Here is a 22,338-nt window from a genome sequence, read left to right on the forward strand (position 1 = left end):
AGCTCCCAACCAATCTTATTTCAAACTGCCACTTCATTGCTATTTCGCAATGCCTGAGTATATTACTATCCTGGGTACATATCTAATCCCTTATTTTGATCTGTTAGTTCTCACAGTTCTTTATATAATAAAATCTTTTTTCTACTGAAATTTTGCAGTGAATTATTTTCATCTTTGGAACACGTTAGATTTTGCTCGTTTCTGATTATTCGTTACTTGACTGTTTGTCGTAAGTTTAGTGGAGCAGTCATTTGTCTTTCATTATAAAGCGAATTGTTCTAGAGAACAATTCTATAGAGCCTTTATTGTTCGAATCATTTTCGTCATTGACAGTTTTATCCAATCACCAACATAGTCTTTTGCAACACTTGTATGTTTCATTAAATCGTAATAAAGTTTTATTTATGTTCGCGAACTTAAATAATTAACTATTCTATCAGTAATATTGTTATTATACCGCATACATTGTATTACCATAGAATTGTTCTCTATTATTTCAGGACGTATTATATCGTTTATAATACTTTCGTACTAAAATCACATATTTTTCATATTCATATCTTTAATTTTACGTCAAAAAATGCTTATTATACTTCCCTACCAAATGCTATACTATAAAATGACTTCTTTTGGATTCAATGTTCTTTTAGCAATTACTTATGTATTTGAATTGCCCCAGATATGACATTTTGGTTTGCTGAAATATTGGAAAGAGAAAAATTCACGAAAAGAAATTCAGTGCTAAAAATCCTAACATTTTTTGTGGAAAATTTTCATAATGTTTACACGTTCAGCAATTGTTAAACTATTTAAATGTAGAATCACAATCCTTGAACTGAACACATGATGTCCTATATGATAGTATTGTTTATTTAATATTTGTGTGAAATAGTGCGCCAAATCGCAGTCACAAAATTATTAGTTCCATTTAATTCTTAAATTAAAAATTTTGTAAAATTATGCTGTAGGGAAATTTGAATGTGCTGTCTTCAAGCACTTAACACAGCATTATTATGCTTATAACCATAAAAGCATTTAGAAAGTGTTAAATGATTTGATTTGTATTAAAGCAGCAAGTTAATATGTTTTAATGGGATAGTGAAATCTCATCCTCAGTTACATTCGCAATCGCATTTAACTTAGAAGATAAGCATGTTTATCTTCTAAGTTAATTATTAATGGATATTCAAGAGATGTCAAGATGGATTTAAAATTTGTTTCAAGAGAACAAATCTCGATTCAAAATTTCATTGCACTAAATCCGTCATTAAAATATTATTTCTGATAAGAATTAAGAAATGATATCGGCCCAACAAAAGCAAACGAATCAAGCAACATCGTCAAGTAAACGTGGTCTATCTCACCACGTTTACTTGAGGTGAGATAGACACGTTTACTTGAGGTGAAACTTTAAATCAAAAAAGATATTCTCTGCTTTAAATATTGTCAGAGAGTAGTCGGGATCAGAATTTAGAATTTTCGTAGTATTTTTCAAATTGAAAAATTACAATAACAACACCATTGTTATTTTATTGTTTTAGCAATCAATTTTAGATTATTTAACACAATGAACAAATCCAATAAATTTTTTTATAACAGTTAAGAATTTATTATTTTTCTCATTGAATTTTTAATATATACTATTACATTAAATATGTTTGTTAAACATTATGTACTTTATGTTCTTAATTAATAGTATTTAATAGCATATCCTTGATATATTTTTATGTTCGCTTTTTTAGTTGTCTACATTTCTTCAATAACGCCATTCTTGGATCCATTTTTTATTGTCGAACCTTTTGTGGTTTCAAAGGTTCCTTACCAGCTACAACATTTTGTAAATTTGAAGACATATTTTCCTTAACCGATTGTTTTTGAGGTTTCCTTGGTCTTGTGCAGTTTTCCATCATATTTCCGGAGAGTTCTAATTTTACTTGTTTTGCAGCACATACATTTCGATCAGTCCTTTTTCTTTTTCTATTATTTTCAGAATTTGATAATAATACATCGTTACAATTTACCAATGTATTGTCTGCCATTTGAGGAATCACTTTATCAATAAGTTTCTGCTTAGAAATAATCCGTTGTATGTCAGTTTGCTCTTCAGGGATTTTTCTGGATTCGATGTTTGGATTATAATCGATAGCAATAACTTCCACATCATCTATATATTTTGGAACATGTGCTATTCTCTTTTTTGCCATCTTAACGGGTTTACCGATCTGTACTTCCTTATGTTTCTCTTCAACTTGTGAGGTTTCTATTGTCGTATACATTTTACCACCGGCTATTTCATACAACATTTTGAATTCCTCTGGAAAATATTCAGTATTTTCGTAACTCATTGCGACGTTCTCCAACTTCTTATGCGTACTTGATCAAAGACAATTGACTAATGCTAGAAACAGAATTAGTTAACTTCTTTTATACATTATTTACGGATATACTATGAGTACCTAATTAGCTAACAATTTTACCTATTATATTGGATTTTTATTAAATATAATGACCTGAATCGATTGCATATATCAAATAAGCTTTATATTAGTAAATATCAAGGCAAAACATTTACAATTAAAAATATTCTAAGAATCTCAGGTACAGAATAGCTACCTCGTGTGTTTTCCAGATTTGTCCTTCAAAATTTTGGTGACACAATTTTTTATCACTATAGAATATTATATTTTTATAATTTTATTTTGTATTTGGTACGAATAAAATTTATCATTGGAACATGGAAAATTAAAAGAGTATCCAATTCTGAAAATACTATTAAAAACTCAAAAGCGATGCCTTGTGAGAAGTGCTTGTATGGAGGATGTGTTCAATTACTATCTGAGCTAAGCCATCATTATTTGGTCTTAACAAATTGCTTAATATGAACTAAGCTATCATCGCTCTGTGATGATGTTTGATATTACATTTACTTAGCTCTTTAGCCGTGATATAACTGTTATTGAATTTTTTTTTATATTTCAAATAAAATTTATGAGCATCTTAAAACTATCTATCGTTTGTATAGCAACAGTCAATGACTAATACGATAAGTAAATCAATTGACAAGCGATAGTACAGTGATGAACTATAACAGATAATTGTATTGTAGTAAGTATCCATCTACTAATCGGTCCCTGTAAATGGATGAAGTACTCTTTGTTTAAGGAACCACTGATTTAAAACGAAATCTGGTTGTTATTGCTACATATAGAACTAGAACACTAATTAATTTAAATACTATTAAACTAATATTTTCTACTGCATATATTATTATTTTATTATTTATTTATTTATTATTATTTTTTATTTTTTTATTATTATTATTATTTTATATAATTATTATTAAATTATTATTACATACACTATTATTTTTTTTTGCAAAGGGCATTGCTTATAAGCAGGCATTTTCGCAAACTATTATTTCTAACTAACGAAATCAGCTAAGAGGGAACAAATAATTATCAAGTCTATTAGTTGTAGTATAAATAAACAACCTTAACAAGGAGACAACAAGGCAACTCTTGAAAAATTACATTTTTGAAAAGTACCAGAAATCTTTTAAAGAAAATAAATCTATATATCTACATTTATAGCAAACTTAGTTAAGTACAATACTATATCATTAATAAGAAAATCATCAATTCCTGTTTCTCCCATTAGAGCATAGGGTTTCAAAGTGATTTAAATAGCGCTATTTAATCCGAAGAAAATAAGTCTTTTCGAAGGGGGGATGTTGTAGTCCGCATACTACATATTAATATGTAAGGAAGTCGAGCATACCATTTCGACGATATTTGGTTTGATGGTGCATATAGCATTATACCTCCTCAATCCTCCCAAAAAAAATCAAATAATAATCATATAACAAAAACTATGTGGTAATCATACTATTATTCTACTTAATAGTTGATTAAATCGCTATTAGAATAAAAATGGTTTAAAAATACATGTAATTGATGCAAGTAATTATTAAAATGTATCTTTTCATAAATACTATAACAAATTCGTCTAACAAATTTCAACTTTCAACTTTAAGATCACTACCAAGATATACTTAAATTAATTTTCTTTTAACTTTAACTGCACTGTAACGCATAATCAATAAATACTTCAGTTAGAGTATATAGTTTCCTGAAAATAAGTCCTTTATTCACACAAAGCATATATACACGCAATGCGGTCCACATTTCACTCTGAAGAAACGAATGCGGCGCCAAAGTACAACTTAAAAGTTGCGACTGAACCGCAATCTCTGAACCACATCTCAACTGAATTTTTTTCCTTTGAGCGCATATTTTGTAATAATCATGCAAAGAATTTAGCTGTGGTTACTTTTCAGTGCAGGACCAATTGTTAGTCATTTTTACATACAAACTTGAAAATTTATGCATTTTTGATTTATACAGAAGCTGGCAGTCGAGGAACAAATGCACTCGCCGCATGCAATATGAGTATTGCATGTCTGGTAATTAAGCAAATAAGCTCTCATAACAGAAGTGATAAGGACTAGCAATATCAAATACAGCTCCTTAAATGCTAAACAACTTGTTTACATAAAAATTTCGTTTTTATCCGCAGGACATACTCATAAACTCCTTGAAGCATAGACAGCAATAAAGAAACACAGAAAAGTCTGTAGTAGCTGCTTGGAAGTTGGAACATCTGCTCACATGTGTAAAAATCAAATTTTATTGATATTTGCTAAAAAAGTTGGAGCTTTGCTTAAGTAAAATAAATAAAATCTTTTATTTTAGAAAATAAATTTTTTGTTTTTAGTTCAGTATGGCGCACCGTGTTTACGGCACTAAGTAGCAGCAGTCGTAGGGCTGGCACATGGCACATGTGACTTTAGAACTCGACGCATGCAACAAATATCGGCAATGTGCTGCCATAAGCCGCAGTTCAATAAGTGCAAGTGTGGACTAAAAATAAAAGTCGCAGCTATAAAAATAGATATTGATTAAGAGACACATGGAAGGTAGCGAAAATAAAAAAACCAATTAAATAATTTCAAAGAATTTGAGAAGAGCATTTCAGGACAAAACCGCAAAAGTGCATAAAAGTGATTTAAGAATAGACCGCTATCTATGGTGAAGGTTAGTAGCTGTACAGAATGAAAATAGTATCATATGTAGGAAAAATAGAACAAAAGTGCAATTGAAGGTGAAAAGAGATTGCTTTCAGCCTTCAATACTCTAATTAAGTTGTAAAATTATTATTTTCATTTTTGAAAAGCTTAAAATTGCTCGAATACAATCTATAATTCCATTTGAATTAATATTCACGAAAGTTCTTATTGGTTTAAGAGGGTCTTCAAAAAAACTTTATGAACATAAATTAAGAAAATAGCCAAGTGAAGTGTAATACCGTTGTTATTTGAGTTGAATTGTATCACTACGGAGTTGAAAAATATTCATATACGTTACTTTTTTTACCACTTTTAATCCTTAAAAGAGTATAAGGCATCACCATACTGTTTTTGACTGACTCGATTTTTTCCAGCAATAATAGTTTGCACCAATTCGGACCGTACTTAAAAACTAATCTCAAACAGTGTTCCTTCAAAAGATTTTATGAATTATTTGCTGTCTTAATCCTTTTAGATTCGAATTCAAGATGACTTTATTGATGTGGCTGTAAAGTCTTCTTAGTATATAGCCAACCTAGCGTCACTTCTTTGTTTTTATTATTTATTAATTCTTTAGTTGTTCGTTGTCAACTGTTTTATCAGACTTATGATACAAGTAATACTAATACTTATTTTTGTAACTTTCTTATAACCTTTTTGTGTATGAATCAAATCTATATCTATCTATATATCTGTATTAATCTATACAGAATAAAGAAGCTCTATATAAGCTCTATATACTCTAAAACTTGTTCCTGTTGAAATTTAGAGTGATTACTTCCACTTCTTTTTAACATAAAAGAGGTCATCCAAAAGAGCAAGCTAGGCAAAGATTCTCTATGTATGGAAACAACACAAATTAATGTACAAGAATTTCATCGACCGCACTGCCACCATTGAAATGCTATCGAATCATTTTTGAATCCTACCATTACGGATGATGAAAAATAAATTGAATAGGATAATATTTAATACAAGTAATTCTGGTTAAAAATGAGTGACCGTTCACAAACGACTTTAAAGTAAGAAGTGTTAGCAAACAATGGTATGTTGAATGTTTGTTAAGATTGGAAAAGAATCGTTTATTACGAGCTGCTCCAACGGTAAATTCGGTCCTCTTTTTCTCACAATTCGACCGCTTAAATTATACAACAAAGAAAAATAGCGGCCACAACTTGGTTAAAATAGGAAGAGTTGTGTTCTAGCATAATGATAATATAAGACCACATGCAACTTTAATGATTCACAACAAATTGACGGAAATTGATTGGGAAGTTTTGATGTGTGGACTGTAATGCCCGGACCTTACACCATTTGACAAACGATTTGATTACATCTTTCGATATCTATAAAGTTCTCTGAATAAATTCTCTTAATAAAAACTTGACTGATCGAAGACTCGCTAAATATCAGTTGGCTAAGTCTTTCGCTAATAAACCCTGAGTTCTGCACCGATGGAATTATGAAGCCCGAATTCGAAAAGCTACAAAATGTTATAAATAATATTGGTAAATATAAATTTTATTCAAATAATTTATTAATTAAGAAAATAGTTGTTTAAAAATATACCATAATACGACGTATATTTTTTATATCAGTTAATGTTTTTTATCTGACAAATATTATGCAATTAAAAAAAAATTATCTTCAAAACATTTATCTGATATTCCAGTACGATATAGAGTTCTTTTTTCAAGCATTTTGAATATATGTGTTTTTTATGTCACTACACTCTTCCCTCCAAATGATAAACGAGTATTTCTAATTATGCGCTTATCAAAAATAAAGCCGAATATGCGATAAGCTGCTTTATGACCAAACATCATCATGCAAATGAGTTGTCTATGTCACCCAATAGCTGCTTGATCAAACGTGTATGAAACGACATATGCAACTCGTTCGACACATTTGCTTAGTTGTATGCTCAAAACATTTTCAAAAGCAAATTGATTTTTGTCTAGAGAAGTTGGAAGCAGTTGCTTTTTACGTCTGCTTCGAGTTGGATATGTTAGCGCTCGTGGAACGGGAAATTCTATGAAATAAATGACAGAATAAAAAATAAATAATATTAATAAAGGAAATTATTTCCTTTAAGTGTTAAAAATAATAAAAAGTTTTTATGAATTTTGTTGAGTGACCAACTAAACAGTGTAAAATAAATCAATTTCCTACTTATAAAAACATACTCGCCCAGTTGGTAACTAAAACAAAATTAGATAAAAATTATAAAATAAATACATTTAATTAATTCAAAAAAAAAAACCATAGGTAAATAAATTTAAATCATTTTGTTGTGTTTAATTTCTACTGTATGTGAGTTGTGTTGTAAATATTGTTAATTTATATTCTGACAAGATATTGCAGTACAAATATACAAATATACGTAGACGACATTGCATCCTTGCGTTTGTTTCTATAGATAAGATACGAAATTTCAGAAATAAGTAAATAACAAAATTTTTACTTTATTTTATCCCAACTTTTTTTTTTTGCATTTTGTTTTGTTAAAAGTGGACGTTTTATTTATAAAATGAATTTCAACAAATATTGCCAAATTATAAAATTTTTCATTTGTAAATATACATGCAAGAATATGTTGACAACAAATTTATGAGTTTGTTTACTTACAACAAAAATAAAACGAAAAAACGAGCAAAAACAAAACGGTGAAAATTTCTTATTAAAAAATATATAAATAAAATATTTGTACTTTTAAATTAAAGAAAAATATTTGAAAAGTTCATTTAATTAAAATTGCAAAAAAATAAAGAAAATTTAAAAAAATTTCACTGCAGTAGAATTTTTATTTTTAAATTCACTTTGGCTTGCAAATTCAAAGAACAACAACAAAGGAACAATTTTCGGTTTTGTTTTGTTTTAAGTTTTATTTTGATGCTGATTTTTTCATTGTCGTTTTTTTCTGTTTTTTTTTTGTTTTTTGTTTTTTGCTTTTTAGTTGCAACCTGCACACAGTCTATTTGAAATGTTGATGAGATTTTCGTAGCCCTTGAGGTAAAAAGTGATACGTTAGTAGCATTCAATTAAGTGAAATAAACAAAACTGCAAGCAAATAAAACAAAAAAAAAATTGCGCTCTCATATGATTATTTTGAAAAATCAATAGTAAAACAAAATTAACTAACAAATCACCGCAACAAACAACAACAAATACAACCCAAACAACAGCTATAACAGCAATATAAAAAATACAAAAACCAACAACAACAAGTTAACAGTGTTTACATATGCTCAACACACTCCAAAAATCAATTTGTGCTTCAATCACAGTCTTCAATTTGGCCGCAAAAACAGCAGTGCCCAGTGAATAGCCTAGCTTTGGACATACACAGTAAGTTTGATTAAAGTTTTGTTTTCTATTATTATTTAATTTCGGTATTTCGGTTTGATATGTAAATTTTGTTATTGCGAAGAGAGAGCGTAGAGCGTAGAGCATGACATTGCTCACACACTGTTGTTGTTGCCATTCGAACATAAACATAATTAAAACTTCTTCTCTGACTCTGAAGTAGTATTATTCATAAATTAATAAAGACTTACACTTTAGCTTTGTTCAAACAACAACAAAAAAAACAAATACAAAAGCGCAACAACAAGCAGCAAAGCAAGCAGCATTAGTAAACAATAATGCTCAAAAAAAAAACAACTTCCTAGAAGTTATAGTTTTCTTGGTCAACAAAAATAATAAAAAAAAACCAAAGCAAACAACATTTAAGAGAGAAATTGTTTTTTTCAATTGTGCGCATGTGTCTGTCCTCTCTTTCGTCAACTCTTTTGCATTTAATCAAATGCAGAAAACATTCCTATTATTTATTATTAGAGTACACATTGTTATAATTCCATTATAGTTGTTATTGTTTTAATCCTCACGCCCAACGAGATGTAACGACTGCTGCGATTGCACTCACTGCACAAAATGACCCGAAAGCAAAGATTGTAAGCTTTTCATTTTAATTATAAAAACGAAAAGAAAATCATATTTCAGTTAACAAAAAAAAAAGAATTGGTTTAATTTTTAATTACTCAGTAATTCAAAAGTTTTACTTAAAATGTAATCACTTTGGATTTACGACTTATTTCCGAATTTTAATTAGTTAAAAAGCAATTAAACTTAATAATTAAATTTCTCTATAATTAGAGAATTAATTATATTTGTATACTGACGCTTTATACCATATAAAGGGTAAATTAAGCTGGACAACATGTTCGAAATGCCGTGAAGAGGATATCTAATACATTTCTGAACAGTTTAACGTAACATATTCGTCGTCCATTTCTAGCTGAGAGTAAGAAATAAATTTCATACCCTTTACACTATTAGGAATAAGGTATAGATTTAGCTGGACAATTTTCTTGTAAACGTGAAAGAAGAGATCAGTGACTATATAAACCAATTATATTTTTGAACCGTTTAACACAACAAATTCGTCTTCCATTTCTAGCTGGGAGTAAGGAATAATTTCACACCCCTTCCACTATTAGGAATAAGGTATAGATTTAGCTGGACAATTTTTTTGTAAACGGGAAAGAAGAGATAAGTGACTATATAAACCAATTATATTTGTAAACAGACACATCGTTCCTTGATTTCCAGCTGGGTGTAAGCAATAATTTTACACTTATTAGACTGTTATGAATGAGAAGAAAATTAAACTTGACAATTATTTTGTGACGCGGAAAATAAGCCATCAAAGAGCATACATGCCATGTAGATTTTTGATGAAATTGGCACAATATATCAGTCACCCATTTACATTTATATCTAAGGAATAATTTTCATATACTTCACACTACTACGAATAATGAGAATATCAGAGACTATATAAACCAGTTATAGTTTTAAATCAGATTAACACACAAAAAGTAACGGTCTTCCATCTGAATTTGAGAAATAAGTACATAGTACTACTACCTATATGAACTAGAAATTATCTTCGATACAATTTGTAGATTCTGTAAGATAGAAGGAAGGACCACGTGCAGAGTAGATTAAGTTACCGTCTATATAAACCAGTAATCATCTTCGATAGAATCTTCAGATACTGCAAGATGGAAAAGAAGACTGCGAATAGCGTGCAGAGGAATTGTCCTTCTCTAATGAACATAAAGAAATGACAATATTAATGAGTATACAACGTGAGTAAAGATAAACGTGAGCTTCGAAGAATATGACAAATATTGCTATTTATTGCAGAGATGCGACTTAATAAGTTACTCTATGTCTAAATAGAAGATGAAATAGATCTGAAGGTCGCAATTAAGGTAGAAAACATATTAGAATTTATTTAGAATTTATTTAGCAGTTAGAATTTATTCATGCCGCAATTGTAGTGTAGAGGAAATTTAAAATTTGTGGAATCTATTTGATTAATATACGAAATTATCACACAAAGATCCCATTTTAATCTGATTACAGAGTAATTAGAACTTATTTTGTTTGAATGGAAAAGATCAGTCAATATTCTTTTCTCAAGCTCGGTTTTTCTGCTTAAAATCTTTGCGGATCGCTAAGTTTAAGTATAAATATGTCAAAGTAGTATATGTATAATTAAGAAAACTACAATGTTAAGAGTCATGTGTTTCAATTGTCGGAAATATATACGTTACCTGTAATAATTTTTTATCCTATCAAAAAATACATAAAGGATAGAGCCCTGAAATTATTTGCGAAAATTGACAGACTTACAAACACCGCGTTATTAAATCTCAGAATGATTACAGGCTCCTCAGGGAGGTATGCAGATCTGAGGTCAATTATTGCTTAGTCTGATTATGAAGTGAAAATACTTTGATCGTTTTAAGAATTCCTTCAGTTTCTACATAAAATTGCTATAATGTTATAATTTTATAGATATCATAAAAGATGTTTATCATGTTTAAGTAACTGTCTAATAGATGTTTCAACAGTTAACCCAATTGAGATTAATTTTCTTTTTCCTTTCTTAAGCTAATTGACACAATTTTTCAAAGCGTGAAAAGTTATAAAGCTTTATAAAATAAAAATGATCAAAAGTCAAAAACTTATCAAGCATCAAACAATAATTAAATGTTAATCAGTTTTACTAAAACTGAAATTATTCTATAGAAAAATAATCTTTGTAACCTCAAATAAACAGAATTATAAACTTCGTTGTTTTCACAATTTTTTCTTGATTTTAGTTTAAAGCATACGAAATTGTCTTAAGTACCGTATTTCTTTTTCGAGTTAAGCTTAAAAAAAGATCTAATATTTTTCTCACAATTTTATTTATTGTCTGTTGCAAAAAATGTTTAAAGTCAATTTATTTATTGATTATCTGCGGTTTACTAAAACTTTACTTAGAAATTTGCTAACATTTCTTGGAAGTTACTTTATCAGAATTTTGATTACCTTTGTAATTATGGCATTTCTTTAGCATTGTTAGTAAAAAAAAAAATAAGTGTTTATAGGAAAAATAAATTCTCACAAATTTTCGACATTATTTTATGTTGACTATAAAAAATTTTGATTTTATCTACAGAATATTACACTGTATTTTTATATCTATATTAAATAAAAAAAATATTTGGAGGTATTCGTTGAAATTTTAAAGTTATTGGCACTTAAACAATCTGTAGTTAATAAATACAGCAGAGATGTGCTCTTTAATATTGACACAAATGAGAATATTTGATATTTATTTCGTATAATTTAATTCTAAGTTAAATAATAATTTATTATTATTTATTTATTTAAGTAATAGGTTATTAAAGCACCCCGGCCTAAAAGATCTATTGTGCGCCTAAAGGCCCAACTAGGACAATTCTAGACTATTTATAAATCTTGTAATTGCTGTGGGCTTAATTTTACCTATTTGATTTGAGACTAGGATCCCGCTTCCAAGGTAATCGAGTCTACGGCTTGCTGGGCAGTTGCATAGAACATGTTCTGATGTTTGCTTCTCCACACCTATAATCTTCATGTGGTAATTAAGTCTACAGTGTCCTGTAAGAAGTTCAGTGTAGATTTTAATATCGTTACTGCTAAGGCCAAGGATAGCATCAACTTTGATGTGATTAGGATCAATGAATCTTTTTGACTGTCTTATGCCTGTTTGGGCTCTCCAGTGTTCAAGTAGATGTTGATTCTCCCGTTCACATAATAAGCTATTTGTGAAGCTATTTGTTACCCCGCAGAAGGGCTCTGGACCAATGAAAGGAGTACATGCATCGTAATTATTTATAGTTTCAAATGTTTTAAGTAAATATTTTTACAATTTAACGTTTTATCTTTTTTATACGAATTTTAAGGCCAAATGCACTGTAATAAATTTCTTCTGATATATATTTTGTAATTAATTATATTGTAATTAATGTTTGTATGTTTACATTGTTATGCTAAATCTTATTAACTGTGCTTATATAATAAATTTAATACAATTATGAAGTAATAACAGTAATTATTTTTAAACTATAAAAAATTAACGTGCTTAAAAAACCGCAAAATGTTTGTACAGAATATTTTTTTGATTTTAACGACTTTAGTAGAGCGCTACAACAAGGAGTAAAATGAGATTATATATACGTGCAATTAATAATATTACATATATTACTAAAGAAACGTATAAACGAATTTATATATTTAAATATCTAAATTCACAGTTAATATAATCTTCATAGAGTAAGAATATGTAAACATAATTGAGTTTGATTCGTAAATAATATTCCTCAATATAATTATATTTTATAAAATATATATAATAATAATTAAATTATATAATAATAATAATAAAAAATTATGTATTGAAAATATAATCATTACAAAATGGGATGACTTGTAAATATTTTTATATGAGAGAAAACGGTTTACAATTTTAAAATAATGCAATAGATATAGTCTTAAGACCTTATATGGTAACCAATGTATTTTATGTGCCAGATACAGACACTAATTAATTTAGCAATAACATTTTTAGTATAGTTAGTTAAGGAAGCATTTGATAATTCGTTATGTCGAGTATACCTTAAACTAAGAGTCTACTGCAAAAATTTTTTTGTATACATTATTTTAGTTAAGATAATGCAATTTTTCTCTAATATATATAACAAATGCTCAATCATACAAACAGGCTATTTTTCTGAATATATGAGGTGTTAGATGAACGTAGTTGAGGTCTTCGCAGCGAATTAACTTTGAGGTATTATTGGTAAACTATTATTGTTTTAAAAAATAAATTTCAACCTTAGCCTTTGAGATACATAAGTCTTTCGAACCTTCAAATTAATTAAATATTACTACTACCGAAAATAATTATACACTACCTTCAGAAGCGTATATAGTAATTACTTTGTGAAATTGTGACTTCAATAGCAACTATTCAATGTAAAATGGTTAACAAATATTCTTTTGGATTATTAATATGCTTATATATTTTTATTACTTATTAAGTTCACCTTATTTTTTGCTGATTTACTTCATTTTATATGATAAATTTGTTGCTTCTAAATCATCTTTATAATTGCTAAGAAAATTCTTTTCTCGAGATAGTAATATTTATATTTTTTACTAAATATATAAATTAAAGAATCATTGTTCTCTATATTTTATGATGAAAATTATTTTTAAGTTATAAAATTTTTATGGGCAACATTGGGTTTTTCACCAGTGTAACACCAGGCAGAATTATATATAGCAGTGATATTTATGAGAACACAAAACCAACACATTTAAACAATATATTAAAATGTGTTTTGATACTTATCACTTAACATAATATAATTAGAACTTAATAAATTTAAGTAAACTACTCGTTCAATTAACCAAATTTATTGTTTTGCGTTTATTTTGCAGTAACAACGATGTTGTTTTATGCTCTATAGGAGTTGGTTCCGTTATATAAAATCCATATAAGGCAAATATTAAGTTGTTCTTTCCAAATAAATTATTAGAAATTAAAATTTTTATGTGCTAATTATTGATTTGAAAGGTATATTAATCTGAAAATAAGACCACTTGGTAATGAATTTGAATAACTTAATTTTAAATACATTGCCTAATTACTTTAGTAAATAAGTATGCAAAAATTTTGATGTTCTAAGGCAAACACATGCTTAGACATCCAGTTATTTCGAGGACTACTAATTAGGAGTGATTACATTTCATAGAAAATATTAAATTAATAATAAATCAAATGCACTTATATTATTAAACAAACAATAATTACATGTTAAAAGTCATGACGTATCTATGTATTAATTTAATTGTTATATCAAAATTTAATACAGAAATGTATAATTAACTCTTTAACCTATAAAGTTCACAGTTTGTGTTTATCAAACTGTCATGAAACGGAAATATTGTGATGTAAACAATTCATTCGATTTCATTTGATGTGATTTGATTGATTGTCACAAAGTGGAATTACCGCCCCGCTCGCTGTAGTAGTTTGAAGCACTTGAATAGCGAAAACAGTTACATGCAATTTCATTTAAAATTTAATGCGATTGCAGTTGTTGTAATCGACCGCATTGAAAATGCAAAGTGCATTGAACTGTCTTTATTATGGAAATCAACGAACCAAATAACAATTTTCAACGCTTCAATTTGCCACCAACAGATTGGATAAAATTTTTGTAGTTTGTAGTACGAAACGAAACGAAACGTTAGATTGCAAATTTTCAAGAGCTAAACTCTTTCAAAGGGGGGAGATTAATTGAACTGATGAAGGAGATTGAAATAGTGGAACAAGAAAAGAGTGAAAAAGTTTTAAGCAATTTTTTTTCCTGTAATTTCCTACAGATTAGTTGAGTTGAAGATGAATGATTTGGATTTATTGTGATTTAAGTACTTCGATTATCACAAAATCTGAAAACTAAAAAAAAAACGATTTATGTAGAAAGCAATAAAACAATAGATTTTACATAACAATCAGGGCAAATCAATGTATTTATTTTGTGATAATAACAGAGTAATAATTACAGCAAAACCCCTTGTAAGTTGGACCGACCAAGTATCATTGCATGTCTTCTTAATACGCAGTGAGCTGTCAGCGCTGGTGGTGTAGTTTTGTATAGGTTTGTGATTAGTTGGAGGAGTTAACTGGTGAGCTATAGTTACTGTATTAATTTTTCATCTAGTTGGAGGAGCTGCCTGGTGATTGCTTGTTTAACCGTTAATATTTAATAGTTTATCATATTTTGTTAATTTATTATACATACAATAATATATATATCATATCTGTGACATACTCCTCATTTGGCAGTACATGTATTATTTTATTGAATATTACTACAAGTACCTACATATATGCAAGTTTTACGCATCGCGCTTAAAAATTAAAGTCTTTTCAGATCCATTTTACTGGTTTCGTTAAATATGTTATTACATTTTGTATAGAAACTCCCATAGATACTTACTAGTATACACACATGTAGATTAACAGAAGCAATATCACTAATTTATGTTAACATAATTATCTCCTTTGAGATTTTTAGGGTCGTTTAAAGTTAAATTTCCGAAACATTTGACAACTTTGCCCTACCCACAAAACTGTGTGGCTTTTAGTATTTTTCAAATTTTGGGTCTGTCAGGTTCGTTTTGAAAAACTCAACACTTTGAACTGCTATGAAATGCTGTGCATGTTATCAACTATAGATACCGAGGACAAACAAACAGACGAACTTTCAAGCAAACAAACTAATTCAGCAATAAAGTAAATTTAAAATGAAAAAAGAAAGATATAAAATTAAAAGTGTTACTTCACTTTTAATTTTTAATTATTTTGTTTGATTGCTTTTATCTACGATGTTTTTGCAGTTGTTGTTTTGTTATCATTGTTATCTCTATTCGAGTTGTTGTTATTATTTTTGTTTTCATACTTAGAAAATAAACAGAAAAATTGCATATGAAGTGAACAAACAAACTGTGATAGTTTCGTTTCGAGATACAAAAAAACAATAAATATAGAAACACTCACATATGTAAGCATGTGTCAATAAGTGAAAGAATTGAAAAAAAAAATTATCTTTAGCAAATAGTTTTATCGATTTTCTAGTACTACTTAATCATTTGTCAATTCTTATATCTTTTAATAACTTTAGAAGTTTAGTTTTGCAATTGAAGTTCCTGCAATCAACCGGAAATATGTTCTAGCATTTTGTTGAAACTATCGAAAGTTCCGTGCTGTTTTCTCTGTTCTCATTCTGAGTATCCACAATGAAATGTTAATAGAAATTTATGAGATACTCTGTTTTATTTTCTTGTTAGATGTAATTAGGTCAAAAACTACTTAAGTACTTGTTATATGAAAAGTTTGTGCTTTTGTGCAGATAAGAAACTATATATTATTCTTAAAATTATTTGTATTTTAATTTCAGTTCAAAATGTATGAATATTTCATTTAAATTTATCGAGTGGTTAGGTTTTTTTGTGGAAAATAGAATATCATTGCATTTATTTGAAAATAAAATAACTTCATACGTATTTTATTTGATTTATATATGCTAAGGCCTATAGTATGTAAATATCACTTGCACAATGAAATTAGATTTTTTTTCCATATTTTTTTTTTAAATTATTATATGAGATATGAAACATAGATAAAAAATTGCATTTGTGTACCGTGGTAGATACTGGTAGGAAGTGAAAAAAATATTCAAGCCGCTCTAATTTACATATTTCCTAAAACCAGTTAGGAAGTTAAGTTAGCCAGTTACAATGGCTAATACACTTGTTTGCAGGAAATTGTGTGACTAGATAGTTGATGAGTATGAGTGCAATATGTAGGCTATCTGCAGTTGGCATGTATAACTAAAGATACACTATTTGTGATTGTCATAGTTGGAAATTGGTAAAAATTGGACAGTAGCCATTTCAAGAAAAATAGTGAAAACGATAAATATTTCTTAAAAAAAATTACAAATTAAATAACAGCGTATATTTATATTAGTGTCTATGTAATTTTACCAGAAATATTAAATTGTCCTTCTAAAAAGGCTTGAAAATATTTCAACATTTATGAAATGACTTTGAAATCTTTTAAAGTATATCATAACAAAACGCTTGAAATTATGAAAATTGTATTGTTTAACTTATTGAGTACTATATTTTGTTTTCTCTTCATAAACAAATTGCATCCATTTCAATTTTCTTTATGCGAGTTAATGGGCACATACTCGTACATAGTACATATAATGTAATTTGAAAACAGGAAGTAAACATTGTTTAAACACTTAATGAAAATGTTTCTCTTTGTGTGAAAATTACTTCAGTAATTTTTAAAATGATTTATTATTAGTAAATTACGATATGCCTTTTGTTATATTTTTCATTGCAAAAGTACTTAAATGGATTTAAATATTTGTAAAAACGTTTGAACTTTTATTAAATGCGAGTAATATATTACAAAATAATTGAGCCATTATTTCAATATACTAATTATCTATAAATAATACACATGAAAATATATAAATCAATTTAATTATGATTAATAAAAAATAAAGTATAATATACAAATTTATAAAAAATGTATATTTTATTGTACATTTAAATAAATTTATTTTTAACTGCGCTTTTGGGTTCAATTTTCAATTCAATTCAATTTAATAGATAAATAATTAGATAAAAAGCAAAAAATTATCCACTTAATAATATAAATTATCGTTTCATTACATTTGTGCATTGCTATTTTTGGGTATACATTAAGACCGAAAAGCTTTCGGAAATTCTCATTTAAAATTCGCGCGCTGTATATTTTCCGATATTTTAAGTTTATGTAGTTTGGCAGCACTGTCCTTAATTACTATGCCAAAAATGAGCGCGATCTGTCAGACAGTTCGTTTACGGCAGCTGTTGAAACCAGTTCACCTCAGTAGGGCGTTGCGAAAAAAACAATGGAAAAAAATATTGAACAAAGAGTTTGCATCAAATTTTGTGTTTCGAACGAAATTTCGTGTGCAGAATCGTTGCGAATGCTACAAAAGGCTTATGGGGAATCAGTTTTATCGAAAACTCAAGTTTATGAGTGGTACAAAGCCTTCCAGGACGGTCGTACGACCGTCGAAGACATTTCGCAACGCACTACTGAGGTGAACTGGTTTCAACAGCTGCCGTAAACGAACTGTCTGACAGATCGAGCTCATTTTTGGCATAGTAATTAAGGACAGTGCTGCCAAACTACATAAACTTAAAATATCGAAAAATATACAGCGCGCGAATTTTAAATGAGAATTTCCGAAAACTTTTCAGTCTTAATGTAGAAAGATAAAATAAATTTGTAGTATTGGATTGGGAATTAAAGTTTATAATTTAATTGCATATTAACAAACTTAAAAATTATGCAAAAAATTTAAATTAGTTTTGAATATTTTATTCTTTAAATATTATGTTTAATAAATTAAAGAGTTAATAATGTAATAAAAACTATTGAGAATAAATTAATATAAAATGGAAATAGTTTTTAAAATTCTCTTCTTCATATTGATATTATTAAGCGCGATTATGATGTCACTGCACACGCCATCTAGTGCTAACAAATATATGAAGTTTTTACTTAGACTAAAATATTATTGGCTTTTTTTATATTTTTTGTGGAAATGGATCTTAGTATTAAGCTTAACAAAAAATTCTAGACTCATATTTATCTTTTGGTTAAATCATAATTTCTTACAGCCGTCAATACCAGCGTCATTATTGAGTATTATTGAGAATATTGAGAAGTAAGGTTATATTGTATTTTTGAAAATAAAAACTGTTTTTATTTTCATAGACAAATTATCCAGCCCTTAGAACTAATCCTTTTTAATAACACTAGGGAAAAACACGACCCTACATTTTTTTTAGTTCTTACATTAAAATATAAACTAAGGACGTCTATCAAACAAACCGTCAATAATTGCTAATGTTATGCTCTCAATAGATAGGACTCTAGAATGAAAACTCTTTATGTTAATTAAGCAAAGAGTTTGCCTTTAAAGTGTCTTATCATGTTAGAAGCAACGAATAAAATTTTCTGAATTAATAACGATCCAATATCAGTTTTCAACACAAATAATTAATTAGAATTAATTACTGTTAATCACTCAAATCAAGAACCTAAAATTAGTTTAAAACAACAGAGACTAAACATAGCTTGACTTGTTTGTATGAGGAAATTACTTAGTTACTTACTTAATTTCCAGCACAACCTGATTTTTTACTTCGAAAATCATTTTCAGTTAAGTATATTGAGCAGTGGGTAATTTGCACTCATTCCGTAGTTTGAAGCAATAAATAAATATCTCAAACTGAATACTAAAGCTAAGTAAAATTATTAAACTATTAAAGAAATCAATTAATAAACTTTCAATTCCAATGTTTTGTTTATATTGCTACATAAAATAATAATTAATTATTAATTGTTTATAAAATTAGTATTTATTTTGTAGCAATAAACTTAAAATAAAATAAGCATTTCATATGAATTCATTTGAAATATTACACAATATAATTTTTTAAATTATTCTATATATAAACAAAAAAAAAATAAACAAAATTATTTGAAAATTCCATTATATATTTTTTCAAAATAATAACGTTTTTTTTACTTAAAAACATATAATAAAATTTAATTTATAATTTAAAACAATTTTACATTTAATAACATAATTTTTAATATATTTTATTATAACCAAATTATAATTCTGGAAACAAAGAATCCACAAATTTAATCTTTAGGTCAAAACAATTTAAAAAATTACAAATTATTACTTCTGATAATAGTTTAACAACAACAAAATAAAACAATTAATCAAACAATTAGGCAAGTAATAAAAATAATTTACGAGCAAAAAAATTAATTAACAAATAAAAATTAAAATGATTCTATTTTAATTAAAATATAAACAAGTTGCTGAGATTTGAGAAGATAAAATTTCCTAACAAACTCAAAGTAAATAAATAATAAACTAAATTCATTTCAAAATATAAACACATTTACGATAAAAATAAATATTTTTTGAATAAATTGCGGAAAGTAATAAAAATGTTAAACAAATATTAGAAGAAGCAATCAAATGTTGATTTTGCTTTAAATTTAATAGATTGCAAGTGTATTTTACATTCGATACTAGCTACTTTTCGGCAATATATGTTAATCTGAAAAATACATAAGATTTTTTTTTTGGCAAAGATTTAAATATTTGTACTAGAATGTTTATACATATATATAATAAAATGATATTTACAAAACAAATCTTATACTTTATGATCTTGTTTATTTGTTTTTATTGCATTGCGAAAGTAAATTAACTCCTAAATATATTTCAAACGGATTATATCCACTGTCGTAAAAGGAATTAACAAGAAGTCAATAAATTATATTGAATTTATATTAAATTATATAGAGCTCATTTTTTCAGTGTACAATATACATATATCATATATATCTCATAATGTTTGCTGGCGCTGATTAATGCTTTCTATATTGTTTTTTTTTTCATTTCATTTACATTTGATATAAATAAATTTATTCATACCAAATATTTTTAATTCCTAGTTAATAAAGAGGTTTTCAAAAAGTAGTGAACTACAACAACAAAACTTCATTTTTATATTATTTTAATTAATTGAATTTTTGGCTAACCCTAGAGCTGTTTCGAGTATTTTCAAATACCCACTATCAGTGAACTTGGAAATAATTCTTGTATTTAATTATTCGTATATAATTTTTTTGGGACTGCAAGTACCAGGAATCGAACTGGTGTCCTGCTAAATTTTAAGCTCAGAGTCAGCGCACCTTAACCAATTGACCGAGGTTTTATTTGTTGCATGATTTATATCATAGTTAACATTAAAAATGAATTATTACAATTTCTAGTAGTCTGAGTCTGTTAAACTGTTTAGGAAATGAATGGATAGCCTTTGAAGCCCTCGATTATCTTGTAGAAAATGAATAACAATAAATCATTAATATATTTATAAAATCTATTGCTGCATTTAAATATTTTGTGTTTCATTTCAGAAACGCTGGAATATAGTTTTATTATATAAAAATTGAAAATAAAAATAAACACAATTATTTAGTTTCGAAACCTCTCCACAATTTTTTATTAAAAATTAGTTGTTATTAATGAAACCAAATACAAAACTATTTATATTTCAATTGAATTTAAAGGTGACCACAGAACTGGTCACCTTTGCTCCCATGCAATCTATTTTAAAAAACAAGTGTTAAGGTGTAATTATTCGCATGTAATTAGATTATTAATATCAAGGAATAAAATATATGGTTCGTAAGTAATGAACAAGAATATGAACACTACACTTTGCAAACCATTGAAAATTAATCGCCATGATCGACAGTGATTTAGAAGAGGATCTTCTATTTAAAGACAGGCAAATCATTTAACAAACTAAGACAACTAACTAGAAATAGGAATGATCCAAAAAATCCAATTAGCACAACTATTCCGGTTACCTTTGCGGCTATTTACAAAATGATTGTCACCTGCTCGACCATATTATGCTATTCGAATATTTTCGAATCCTACTTATGCGGACATCAAAATTGCTCGTCGCTTCGAATAGCTAAGAAAAGAATTGAAATGCTCGTTCATTGTAAGTTTCCGTATAAGATTGGGTCTCATATAAACATATGAGACATGAAGTTATTGCAAAGTGAGTTCAAGAACTGTACATCCATGTGGTATAATATTGCTAATCACTTCAATCAGCTAAAATAATATTTGAAACACTTGTTCCTTGTAAATTTCCAGAGTGGATTGGGTCTTTCATAATCAGTTGGATGTATTAGTTAAACGTAAATATGTGCATTTTTTCTTAATCAAAGTTGTTGTAGAGTGGATTGAAAAGTTTTGCTGGGATGATGGTATAACTTTTTCACGATTTTGAACAGCTAAAATAGGATTTAAAACACTACTTTCTTGTAGGGGTTAAGTCTTATATAGCGGTTATAAAACCGTTTTCTAACTTGTGTGTTAAATTAAGGAGTTTTGCAAGCTGACGCATGGTATGGTGCCGAACTATCCATAAGTATTTAGTTGTGTCCTCCGGGACATCAACGAACAAATTCTATAGTAGCTTCGATGGGACGGATCAAGCTTGCTTTATAAGCATTTGTTCTTTAAGAACCGCCACTGTTTAAAAAATATTTAATTTTTTTTGTGGATCAATTTTGTATATAATGTAAATACGTTACGTCTAATTTATATGAAATTCATTTACATATAAAGCTTGTAAAT

At 27.6% G+C, this 22,338-nt stretch overlaps 1 protein-coding gene across 2 annotated transcripts in view; it reads right to left on the reverse strand.

Moving 5' to 3' along the window:
• Window positions 1-1,717: 1,717 nt before the first annotated feature.
• The window catches only part of LOC119680703, an 86,157-nt gene continuing 65,536 nt past the window's right edge, over window positions 1,718-22,338 (reverse strand). For both annotated transcript variants that reach the window (XM_038093650.1, XM_038093649.1), the window contains exon 2: window positions 1,718-2,398. In XM_038093650.1, the coding sequence (XP_037949578.1) occupies window positions 1,785-2,345 (561 nt within the window). In that variant the 5' untranslated portion in view covers window positions 2,346-2,398 and the 3' untranslated portion in view covers window positions 1,718-1,784. The remainder of the gene's footprint in view (window positions 2,399-22,338) is intronic.

Source organism: Teleopsis dalmanni, chromosome 2 (genome assembly GCF_002237135.1).
Source record: "Teleopsis dalmanni isolate 2A chromosome 2, ASM223713v2, whole genome shotgun sequence".
In the NCBI taxonomy this organism is placed as follows: Eukaryota; Metazoa; Arthropoda; class Insecta; order Diptera; family Diopsidae; genus Teleopsis; species Teleopsis dalmanni.